The following is a 13,141-nucleotide window of genomic DNA, read 5'->3' on the forward strand; positions in this document are numbered from 1 at the left end:
GTGAAACATCCCCCTTCACTTTGTCAGATATATGAACAGTGATAGACAGTGAATGACAAGTACCTGTAAGGAATTCCTTATCTGAAAACTACTGCAGCAGTATTCAGGATATATTTTTCATGGGACAAATTGTAATCAATTTCTAAAAAGAAGATGTTTAATCAAGAGAGATTTTAGGTTGAAGATATAAAGTGACATCCAATGGAGGTTTGTAAAAAGGTCTGCAATTATGATAAATGCTCAGTTGTTAAATAAATGTGCTCAAGAGTGTTCACTGTGCAACTGTGCTACACACACTTCCATAGAAATCTTCAGAGGAACCTATCCTCTCAGCCAGCATGCGTGAAGCCAAGTTCCAATCTCTGTCTCGAGAGAGGGCGTTAATTGCCGAGGTCAACGAGTGGCAGCAACAGTGGCAAGAGGAACGACGTCTCAACGCCAAGATGAACGCTGAGATTGCTGACGTCCGTAGAGAGTTTGCTCGTAAGGAGGAAGAACTCCGGCTGGTCCATGAGAAGGAAATCTTTCAGCTGAAACAGGACAACTATGTCTTATTGGCCAAAGTGAGTCAAACACCAAGATGCTGCATTGCTATTGAAATACCCTGGCAACATTCAGGTCATAATCTAAAGGAGTTGTATTATGATGTCAGGATTTGGGGGCATTTGCTCCATCCACATGTGGATGTACTAGTGAATATGAAGTGTACGGATTTACTGTGCAAACATTTGCTATAAAATGAAAACGATCAAGATGGCTCACCATGCCCTAGTACATCGTACACCAGCATAGTGTCACAGTATGCCAAGGACATTTAGTGTTTGGTGGGCATACAATTTCATGGTGGTTTTCATATCTTATGTCCTGTCAGAGAGACCCCTACTTTCATATTAGGTTCAGTTGTTAAATAGTATGTTCTACAAATTCCAATGACTGCTTGAAAGGGTGATATAATATCTTCATAAATCATAATGAACATGAGGAGACAGGTCACATGTAAAATTTTGGACTTTATCAAATTTTTCAGGATTAAAAGAGGGCATGAAGGTGAAGGAGAGATGAAGTAAGGTACTATCATTTCTTTTTCTTTTTCTTTTTTTTTGTCTTTGAAGCTGAACAGTCAAGAAGATCAGGAAAAAGTTCGGAGGAGGGAACTTGTCTCTGGTAAGACTCCGGAGGGCGCCAGTCAAGAAGAACAGATGAGGTTGATGCAGAGAGAGATAGTACAGCAAGAGACTCTACTGCAGGGCTACCAGCAGGTAAGGTGATTTCATAGAGGGACTTCACTAAGTGACTTTTTAGAGTGGGCAATCATTGCTTGGTGAAGCCAGTCTGAGAGAGATTGATATCAGATGTCGGATGACATTGCCTAGTAGTTTTCACTGCTTTATATTACATCATGACTTATAGAAAAATTGGGATAAATTTGTAACATAATGTGACAGGAAACCCCTCGGTCTCTTGTTCTCAGTAACTCATTATTAGAGAATGTACTTTCTTTCCTATCATTGACATGGGTGGGGAAAGTCAAGTTGCAAAAAGTTATATGCCATTTTTGAAGCTTGGTGTCTGTTCTTTCAAATCTGCAAATGACTACAATGTCCTGTGGCTTTTTGGTGATTGTGTGATACAGGTTTATTTATGATTCTGTGTAATGAATTTCTTATCATTATTTTCATATGTACACATTAAGTGACAAAAGGTAAATTCAATGCTGTGTACATGTTTATGTGGGTGCATGTGCACTGAGACTTGTATGAACAGATATGTGAGTGTTTGAGTGCAAATAATCATATACATTGTACGTATATGCATCCACTGACATCATTATTAATATTTACTGGGTGTTACATAGCATATGGTCAAGTTTATATGATAAGTATTAAGAAACTTATTCCTGGTGATGTTTTACAAGAGCGAGTGGATATATTTCATAAGACACCTTTGCATGTTTGTGTTTTAATGCATGGCATGTTGGAGCAGGAGAATGAGCGTCTGTACAGCGAGGCCAAAAAGTTACAAACAAACAACCGAGAGAATGAGAAGAGGATGTTTAGTGAAAACCAACGTCTGCAGACAGAAGTTGGTAATCTGAGGTATGTTTTATCAGCTCTTCCTTATCTCTCTGCATTGTGAAATTTCATTTAATGTTTAAGACAATTTTGACAGTGTGTAGTCCCCATTACTGGCCTTGTGGCAAAACCTTAAAGGTATTAGCCCACATTTATAAACCTGCAGCAATTGGTCTCATAGTTAGCATGGAGTTTGGGTATGATTGCAGTAACACCTGTGCAAAATTTCGTTCCAATTAGTTCATTACTTTCATAAAAATAAATGAAAATGCACCGTAATCCGTATGCATGCGTATAACGCTCACTAGCTCCGGTCCACGTACGTGTTACATGTACATGTACAATGTACGTAGCTATAGCCCGCGCTCGTAATTCGATTTTGGGTCGGGTTGACCTGGTTTGAAAATTGATTTTAAAACGATGATTTTCTCTCTTTTATCGAATGGTATAGACAAAGAGCGACAGGTGAGGTATGTTACTGTTATAACTTGTACTTGAAGTTATATTGGACCTGTTGTATGCAGTTTTGATTTTCGTGGGTTTGCAAATGTGGGCTAGTACCTTTAATAGTGGATTTAATCCATTGAGGTCAAGCTGATATTGCTCTAACATGCATTTCTCATAAACAACTGCCAGAGACTACTCAGGACATGTCTGCAATTGGTTTATAAAACTAAAGGATATTAAGTTGCACCATCACCTGTGGTAGTCATCAACAGGGTACATCTAATGGGCTCTTTACACAGAAAAGCATAAAGGATGATGAAATACGTGTAATGCATACAGATCTCCTTTGTAACAAGTGCAGACACATTCTTGATATGAAAGTTATAGGACAGTAAAGGTTTTCTGGACAGTAACTTTTCCATCCTTCAGGATGTGGGGAAAACTAAATAATTTTACCTTCTGCCACCTTTCTAAAGAGTAGTAGCAGCATATTAGTGAATTGCCAGATCATAACAAAACTGATCTCAAAGATTTGAAGTTGTTTTGCTTCTCCATATCTCTGGAAATCAATATGTATAAGTCCCTGTTGTGTCACTTGGCTAACACTAGGGTGAAAGGTCAGGTACATACAGTTGTATGTAGGTCAGTGTCTGTACATTTCATTTGAAGGGAACTGAATGAGATGAAGGATAGAGCCCTGAGGAATAAAGGTATCATCACAGGACAAAAGATACAGCAGGAGATAGCAGCAGGGAACACAGCAGTCCTTGGGGCAGGGAAGATAGCTGAGCTTCAGGCTGAAATCAAGGAGCATGAGGTGATGTATGGCAATGACTTCCCTTCCCGTATTCACTTTGTTTGTTTGGAAAACCAGCAGGACAGGAAGTCAGAAAGCTTGGTATGGAAGAAAGAATACAGTACACTCCTGTTATATTGAAATTCCAGTTACAACGAAATAAAAATTCAGGCCGCAACATATTTCACTCTACGCATGTGTTTCTATTATCTATTTGATCGGTAATAACCAAATTTTGATATAATGAAAGAAAATTGCCAGTCCCAAGGACTTTGTTATAACGAGAGTCCACTGTATTTTACATTTTACTTGCTTTAATACAGATAGGGAGCCAGTGGAGGTTGTTGAGTGTGGTGCTGGTATGTCTTGTCGCTCTCTTTGTGATTCTTGCTGCTATGTTTTGTACTCATTGAAGTTTTGCACTCTTTGATGAAAGTGTTACTAATGAAAGATATTGGATGTAATATTTGCTAAAGGTTCGGGAGGCATCCTTGAGGTCAGAGGTCAAGAGACTGACCCAGGGCCAGAAGGAGCTGGAGGAACACATCGAGGGTTTGGTCAGGGAGAAGACTCGGCAGCAGGAGAGGCTTGACCAGCTGAGGAATGGACACCAGACAGAGTTTCAGGTCAGTCCAGTCTTTTGACCTTTAACCCCTTGACTCATGCTTCTCGTAGTATAAGAAATGGTACTTCACTCTGTATGCTTTACTTGCCAGTCGACAGGAGTCAAGAAACTAAATGTGGAACAGGAAATAAATGGTCTTATCAGTCTGGTGTTTGCTTGGGACTGTAGTATATGTGCACTAGAGAATGGTTTACTAACTTACGCTGAGAAGCAAAGTTGTTTTGATTGATTTAGAAACATCAATCAGCGAGCCGTGGCAAGGCTGATGATTAGCGCATGGGTTCATAAGATTAATATGCCATGAGAGTTGTACTGAGAATATGAAGTTGTAGCTTCCATTTTATCTGACAGTGCTCCCTGTCCATGTGTATGTAAATTGTGTTAGAGTTATTAATTCTCTCATTAATTCTTCTCTCTTACATACCAAAACATGTACCAATAGGATCTTCAGGTGAAGTACCAGAGAGAGATTGAATCCCTGCAAAAGAAGATTCGATGGTACAGTGAGAATCAGGAACTCCTGGACCGGGATTCAGCAGCACTGAGAGAAAAGGATGTAGAGATCGCTGACCTCAAGGAGAAGCTAAAGAAGGGAGGCTCCCAGGTGAGATGATGAGCATTCTGTGTCTTCTTACAACAACAACAACAACAACAACAACAACAACAACAACAACAACAACAACAACAACAACAACAACAACAACAACAACAACAACAACAACAATAACAACAACAACAACAGCAGCAATAGCTACAACAGCTACAACAACAACAATATCAAGAACTACTACTACAACAACAACTACAACAGCAACCACAACAACAACAAAAGCAGCAATCACAACAACAACAACAACTATTACTACTTATACTACTACAACAACAACGAGGTTGCAGGGTCTTGTTGCCCCAAAGGATGATTCATACATGGAGGACATTTGGATATATTTTCTGAAATACCTTCATGTAGCGTTAATTCGTTGAGGACGGTTTGGTTTGCTACAACATGCATTTCCCATAGACACCTGCCCGAGTGTAATCAGGACTTGTCCTCAACGGGGTAATGCACATTTGATGAAAATGTTTCAAGGTTGACCAACATTTTGTAATCCTTTTTTAGGTCTGTTGTTTTTATGCCTCCACCACGAAGTGGTGCCGGAGGCATTATGTTTTCGGGTTGTCCGTCCGTCCGTACGTACGTCCGTACGTCCGTCCGCTTTCGTTTACGTGATAACTTGAGTAATATTTACTGGAATTTTACCAAACTTGGTCCAAGTATGGAGTATGATGGGGCAATTATTTGATTAGATTTTGGGTGAAATCAGCTAAAGGTCAAAGGTCAAGGTCAAATCATGAAATTGTATCCGTTTACACGATAACTCAAGACTGCATCAAGCAAATTTCACCAGACTTTGTTGGAGGATGATGTATGATAAAACAATTACTTGATTAGTTTTTCAGTGAAATCGGACAGAGGTCAAAGGTCAAAGATCAAGGTCAAATCCTAAAATTTATCTGTTTACGTGATAACTCAAAACTGGATGAAGCAGCTTTCACCAAACTTGGTCCAAGGATGATGTATGATGGGACAATTAGTTGAGTAGATTTTAGTGACATTGGCAAGAGGTCAAAGGTCAAAAGGTCAAGGTCAAATGCTACAAATGTTACAATTTCCCCCATATCTATGCAATGCCCCAAAGGTATTTTCTTGAAACTTGGTGTGGACATGTACTACTGCGCAAAGATTCTCCAGAGAGAGTTTCATGTCATAAGGTCAAAGGTCAAAAGGTCAAAGGTGAGGTGAAAATGTTGCAATATCACTTTTCTCGCAAATGGTCCGGATGTATCTTCGTGGAACTTGGTAAATATGCATGTACTGACTGGCAGGGATTATCTAGGGAATTTAGGGGTCATGGGTCAATAGTCAGGGGTCAAAGGTCAAGGTCAACTCCTCAAAATTTTATTATGTCCCTCATATACTAGTATATGCAATGCTTGCATTATTAGTTTCAAAACTTAATACATGCATTACCTAATGGTGATTCTCCGGGAAATTTCCAGCCAGAAGGTCAAAGGTCAGAGGTTTAGGGTCAAAGGCCAGGTTTCAATCCCCCCCCCCAAAAAAAAAAAAAAAAAATATATATGTATATATATATATATAATATACTAGTAGCACCCGTGGAAATCCACGGGTCTGAGGGGTTTTATTTTTTTTTTCTCATAGATACGATTTTGCACATTTTTATTGATGAAATAAAAATAATTTTTTTCTCATTCTTTCGTTACTTGTGCTCGATCTCTTCTACCGATGACCGCCACCCCCCCCCCCCACCACACACACACATTTCCACCCCCGTAGAACAACAACAACAACAACAAAAAAACCCAAACAAAAAACAAAACAAAACAAAACCCCAAAACAAACATTCAGGGAAAAATTACCAAAAACGCTTATGAGATTCTCCGGAAGTTCTGCCCACAGATTCTTCCCGTCGGAATGGGGAGATACAGTTGACACTATGACTTTGATATTAATTATACCCCCTGTTCTTGCATCCATGCAGGCATCCGAGGGAATCCACGGCTGGTCTCAAGGCCTAGCATTTTTTTTTTTCATTCCTATTTCTTTTCCCGCGTTATGAGAGAAAAATATAATATTTTTAATCGTCTTCAATTGCTCCCTCCTTTTTGTTTTTAATCACCAAAACTTGGTTTGATAGATCATAGAACCATCCGTTTATCTGCTTCAGACTATACATCATCATTATTATCATGATATTATTATTCTCATTAGGCCCCTATTGTTATATTGCTATTATAATTATTATTGTTTTTTGGGGAGGGGGGTCATAGTCATTAGGTTTTATAAGTATTAGGCACCCGTGGGAATCCACGGATCTCAGGGCTTCATATTTTTCCTTTAGTATTTCTTCAACCACGTTATGAGAGAAGAAATACACAAAGAATATTTTCATCTTCATTTGCTCCCTCATTTCTGTTTTCATAATCAAAACTTGGTTTGATGGATCTAGAACCACCCGTTTATCTTATTGATACTGTTCATTGTTTTTATTATCATAATAAATATCATCATTTGATCATTATTATTATTATTATTATTATTGTTATTTTGTGGGAGGGGAGATCATAGTCATTCAGTTTTATTATTATTTTACATCATTCATTGACATGGGGATGAATCAAGGGAATTAAGGAAAAAAGTTTATCGGTCAAGGATAGTGAATTTTTTTCTTCATGTCAAGGTTTCTCTACAACTGATAGACATTTCAAATAGCTTCATTGTCATTGCTATTTTTAGACATCAAAACAATCCAGTACCTGTATGTGTCTCTTCCGCCCCTCTTAAGTTATGAATCATAGCACCCCCTCCCCAGTCATTTGCATTGGCCTATTGTATTATTTTCATTATTTCAGTATTATTGTTATTGTTATTATCATTATTATTATTACTAACATAATTATTATTATTTAGGGGAGAGGAGAGAGTAGAGTCATAATATAGAGATGATCAACCAAGGGAGGCGGAAATGTTAATTTGTTAAGAATTGTAAAAATCTGTTTCCCCCATTTTTCTGCTCTTGATAAAAAGCATTTCTGAAGACAGTCCTGCGCGAACTGTCCAAAACTGCTTCATTGCACTAACGTACGTAATCTTGTGCTGAGTACGACTACTTCATAGACCCCTAGTGTTTTTGTTACTATTGTGCCGAGAGAAATAAAATATTTTCGTCTTCGTTTGCTCTCTTCTTTTTGTTTTTATTACCAAACCTTGGTTTGATGAATCATAGAACCACCCATTTATCTGCTTCAGACTGTACATTTTTATTATCATTATTATCATAATCATTAATGTCTTTCTTCTTCTGCTTATTGTTATTATTAGTATTATAACTATCACTTTTATTATTATCATTATTATTATCATTATATTATCATTATAATCATCGTTGTTATATTTGGGGAGGGGGAGATCATAGTCATTTAGGTTTAAAGTAGGCACCCGTGGGAATCCATGGGTTTCAGGGCCTCGTATTTTTTCTTTAATATTTCTTTTCCCACGTTATGGGGGAAAGAAGAATATTTTTGTCGTCATTTGCTCCCTCTTTTTTTATTTTTATCACCAAAACTTGGTTTGATGCACCATAGAACCACACATTTGATGTTCACTTGTAACTTCAAAAATTGGCGGTCAGCAAAGCGAGGGTTTCCCCCGCGTCAGCTCGTCTTATGAATATTCATGTTTACAGCAGCCATGCAGTAAACGAATGAACAGCGGCGCGTGTACTCTGATATGGAAGGGTACGATCGGCAAGGACAAAATTTAAGTGGATATTTAGCCGTCCTGAACAGTCTGAGTACAATGATACCCGACTTGAGAGTAAACTAAATGACGTACCTGAGTTGCATAGTATCCTGCAGTTGTGCAAAATACAATAAAATAACAGCATTCGTTGTTTTCATTTGGGCACGCCAATGGCGAACGTCGCTGTACGTAAATGCCCTTGTACTAACAATGACCGCGCCGTGTATTATATACCATAATGAGTGTCCATATCACGCGCACGCACATAGTGTTTCGTGTAACCATCGTCAATACATACACAGGCACAGGCCACACACTGGCATACCGTACCCGAGAGTACATTGTGTGCGTGCGTGCGTGTCCGCCGGAATATGTCAGAGATTTCGCTGCACGCCATCATCTTTTTGACTTTAGTATCCCCACTGTCTCTGCAAGCTAAAAGATGGACGATCGAGAAAGCAGGAGTCCAGCGCAGGATCGGTGAATATTAAAACGCCCGGCTCTGACGTCACGTACAAAAATGCATTATGCATCTATCTGATTAATTTCTCTTTTCCGTCCTCGACGTCGACACGGAGGCGGAGCGCGGACGAAACCCGGTCCAAGGCACGTAAGAGACCCTCCCGCTGCCGACGGCACTGGTCTCGGGGGCCCGGAGCCGACGGCTCGGGAGGAGATAGACAAACCAGCAACGCCGGAATAAAACAGGAAATACATAAGGCCGCGACAACAACAACAACTTCGCCTTTTACTGTTATAGATTTTGTACCATCATTACACTCTTTCTTCATACCTTGGAAATTACTCAATGCATAAACTTATGAAAAGATCTGTCAGAATTCAAGTAAAAATTCTCAATTCCCCATATATGTGTACCTGCACTCTTAAAAAATTAAAGCAAACCCAGTTAAAGACATTTCTGACAAACCTGTCTTTTCAATATTTTGCCAGTTATGTGAAACTGTCATGGATCACACATTGTGAAGACATTGTACTATACGCCTATTGGGAGAATCATGCATTATGGCGGAGGCATCAGTCGCCATAGCGACATTTCTAGTTTCTTTTCTGAATCCTAGTAACAATTACTACATACACTAAGGCAATCAATCATTATCATATCTAGAGCTATCCATGGTGTGTTGTGTAGTTTGATGACCTCATGGTTCCATCATATGGATGTAGTCCTTGCAAGGATTGTGAGAAGTCTGAGCCAAGGGAGATAGATAAGTGAGACATTTTTTATTTCTTTTAAATCAATGATGCTTTTTCCCAATAATTTACCCAGGGTAACAGTAAGACCAGTGAGGCCCAGAGACGTGCCAAGGAGAGAGCCGCAGATGCCAAGAAAATTCAGGATCTAGAAAGACAGGTATTTAATAGTCCATTTTAATGTTTTCTTCTGTGATTTGTCACATTGATACATACTGTGTGCAAACTGAGTACTCAATCAATCATTGAAGAATTGTTGAAGTTAATCTAAGCTTGCAAAATGAGCTGTTTGAGGATACTTGGAATTTTATTGCCAGCAAAAGAGAGAAAATTCTCTCTAACTCGTGTTCAAAATGGAGAGATTTGTAAAGATTGCATTTATTTTCTGTGCTATGTGTGAATTATGATATTCATTATCTGTAGCAGAAGCTCTATTCTGTATGGGTAATGCATTGACAGAGATGCCAACTGTCACTTTTTTGCAGTATTTAGTGCTGTGTTTTGCCCAAAATACTGCCGGTTTCATGGAAAATTCCTAGCTTTCTAATTTAATTACTGCACTTGTGAATTGCAGGAAGAGTAAGAATACTGTTTTTTACTCAAAATATGTTTTTTGTTTGTTTTTTCAGCCATCAGAATTCAGCAATGCCATTGATAAGGTTGACATCCCTGCACTGATCTCACGCTGTCAAAATATCACATTTCGTATTCAGCAGAAAGTTATCACTAAATTATTTCAGAGCAATTGCACATGATGATTTTCTGAACTTTTTTGATGGATGCATGTGATACTGGATGTCATCCTGTCAGGTTCGGGAAATGAATGACATCATCCGGCGTCGGCATCCAAACTCCCTCCCCGCCCTCATCTATGCAGCAGCCTCGAGTTCCTCCTCTGACCCCAAGGGACAACAGGGGTCATTGGAGGGTCAACCAAGGTCAATCACCTTTCTGGAAGATAAGGTCAAACGGCTGGAGAGAGAGCTGGAAGGAAAAGAGGAAGAGAGTCGTAAGGGACTGAGGGTGGTGGAACAGAAGTATAATGCCATGAAGGTATTGCAACTGATCGTCGAGAAATTGCCCTTAATCTACATAAAGAGATACTGAATATTCATTGTGTGAGTTATGGGTATAGCCAGTGACAAAAGTCATGGGTACACATATTCAGATGGAATGCCATGAAGGTATGTATGGTGATAGCAAGCCTCCTCACCCGGGTTGATGTTGCGTGATTACCCTGTTCATTATGGGAACCTGGTATACCAGGTTCCCATGGCACCGACTGATATATGGGTACCTGGTATATCATGTTCCCAATTGTAGACAAGAGTGCCTGCATTCATGGCCTAAATTCATGTTTATTTGTGTTATACTTCCCAGAAAAATGGCTTTGATAGTAAGATTAGAGTTTCTTCTGTCAGCATTTGTTCCTTTTCCAAAGGAAAACTGTATTATTTACCTTTCCAATGTAGTCTGCACCTGTTTTGTTATAAAACTTGTGTGAAGACATGCACGGCAATCAAGGCGGAGCTCAGGTAGATTTCTGTGTTTGCTGACCCCCTCAGGTGCCTTCTTTTGTGTAAAACAAAAGAGTCTGTGAGCTCATCAGTGCACGCTCTATTCATACCTCGCGCCTGTTTGATATTTTCATTGTTTTATGATACGTATATGTAGTTGACTGTTGGATTTCTGATTGATGTACTGTTTCCTCACCAAGATGATGTTCTTTAAATTCCACCCCCTTTTTAGATTGATCATGATTTATCCTTTGCTAATTTGTGTTACCGAGGTTTTTTTTTAGCAATATATGAGAAATTTTATCCAGGTTGTTGCTTTTCTTTATACATCATATGCCTTCCCTTCATATGTCGTAGAGCGATGATTGCATATTTCCCGTCGTTTGGATGAGAGGGGAGAATCCCTGGGGTGCAATAGTCTAGAACAACAGATTTTTATTTCATACTTTAGCTATCGTCATTACTTCATACTGGTTCAGTATATTTTCCTGTTTGCTCATTCTATTGTAAAAGTGAGAAAACAATGATGAACAATTTTCTTTTCAATCTGAACATTTCTTGTTTCATTCCAACATTCATATCCTCTCAAAGAGCATTTCAAGGCTGCCCTGGAAACTATTTGGCTGTCATTATTATGATAATTTGAATCAGACCATACGTTCTCTCCCTCAAAGAAGGCACTGCATCTACCCATTATAAGTAAATGGAACTATTAATATTAAAGGAAGTAAAACCTTATGACTTCTCATATTGCTGGAGAATCCATAATTGTGACACAAATTATTTCTTTTTTAGTGTTTACTTGATAAACTTGATTTTTTTTTTTTGTCTTTGCTATATTGATATTAATAATGATATGATTGTAAGACATTGCTATCATTCAAAAGTAAGTATATCTCTCACACCATTTCACATCCAATAATTTTGTGGATGAAGGTGAGATACGAGGATCGCATCAGTACTCTGGAGTCACAGCTGGTGGAGTCTGAAGCCAGGAGGCAGCTCTCATCTCACCCTCACACCAGTCTCACAGCTTTAGAGAAGGAGTTAGAGGGAGTCAAGGAGAGAAGTAGGAGGCAGCTACAGGAGGCTGAGAGGGAGAATGGTGAGCTGAGGAGGAAGTTGGCAAAGGCTGTCTCCACGGCGATGACTGGAGGAGAAGGAGGAGAAGGAGGAGGGAAGGAAGGAGAAAGCAAGAAAGGAGGAGTGGACAAAGGCCTTCTGGCAAAACTAGCCCACCATGAATTGTGAGTGATTGTGCTTTCAGCTGTGTTTGCCATCATAGACAGCCCAAGAGTATAACGAAACCTTAATATCTGGAATGCAAGATGCATTTCAAGCTGACTATATCTGAACATTCATCATGCTGCACGAGCTTTACATTTCATCAACCTAGTTGGTTCCATTTATGTTATCTACACCTTTTTTCCATTCAGCCTGCTACTGTGTACGCTGTTGTTTTTGCACACAGATATTTTCGTAAATGAGGAGGCCACAGACATTTTCGCGAGATGTTGTTTACACAAATTGACACAGAGGCCTTCATAAGCCCACTATTACCTTAGTGCATGATGACATTTTGGCATGTTCTTAAATTCATGGTCCAACTGTGATTAGCAAAATTCGTGAACAATAAACGTTGGCAAAAATAACAACCTTTACAGTATTTGATGTTAACATTATTCATCTCAGTGTGCATAAAATGTATAGCATTTTCAATTCAAGCCATAATGCCTAGCCAGTTAAAAGGTGCTTTTCTGTTTGTAATCCATTTTTGCGGCGTATATCATGTGTAAATTTTCTTTTTCTTTTAATCTTCAGAGAGCTAGCAGCCAAGAATAAAGAGTTGGAGTTGCTGCGATCCACAGTGGACAAGTTGATGGAGGAGAGATTTAGAGCTTGGAATACAGGAGAGGGCAATAAAGGTTGATATTCCTACGAACTCTAGAAAAGAAACATGACCACATGTAATATGATCAAATACTGTAAAAGTGGATATTTTTTGCATTTATGAGTAATTTTTCATACTTGGCCGGGTGAGATGAGTTTCCTGTGTTTTTACTTATGCGGAATTAAGACATCAACTACAGAAACATACAGTAAGCAAAAGTAATTTCACACTTTTATATTTTGCGCCAGATTATAGTT

At 38.9% G+C, this 13,141-nt stretch overlaps 1 protein-coding gene across 3 annotated transcripts in view; it reads left to right on the plus strand.

Annotated features, from left to right (window-relative positions):
- Positions 1-13,141, plus strand: part of LOC140243149 (centrosomal protein of 162 kDa-like) — a 37,566-nt gene that overhangs the window by 17,579 nt on the left and 6,846 nt on the right. For all 3 annotated transcript variants that reach the window (XM_072322878.1, XM_072322875.1, XM_072322876.1), the window contains 10 exons: positions 306-563; positions 1,113-1,259; positions 1,984-2,096; positions 3,189-3,336; positions 3,792-3,941; positions 4,383-4,544; positions 9,553-9,636; positions 10,287-10,529; positions 11,930-12,240; positions 12,815-12,918. In XM_072322878.1, coding sequence (XP_072178979.1) covers positions 306-563; positions 1,113-1,259; positions 1,984-2,096; positions 3,189-3,336; positions 3,792-3,941; positions 4,383-4,544; positions 9,553-9,636; positions 10,287-10,529; positions 11,930-12,240; positions 12,815-12,918 — 1,720 coding nt within the window. The remainder of the gene's footprint in view (positions 1-305; positions 564-1,112; positions 1,260-1,983; positions 2,097-3,188; positions 3,337-3,791; positions 3,942-4,382; positions 4,545-9,552; positions 9,637-10,286; positions 10,530-11,929; positions 12,241-12,814; positions 12,919-13,141) is intronic.

Source organism: Diadema setosum, chromosome 19 (assembly GCF_964275005.1).
Source record: "Diadema setosum chromosome 19, eeDiaSeto1, whole genome shotgun sequence".
Lineage (NCBI taxonomy): Eukaryota > Metazoa > Echinodermata > Echinoidea > Diadematoida > Diadematidae > Diadema > Diadema setosum.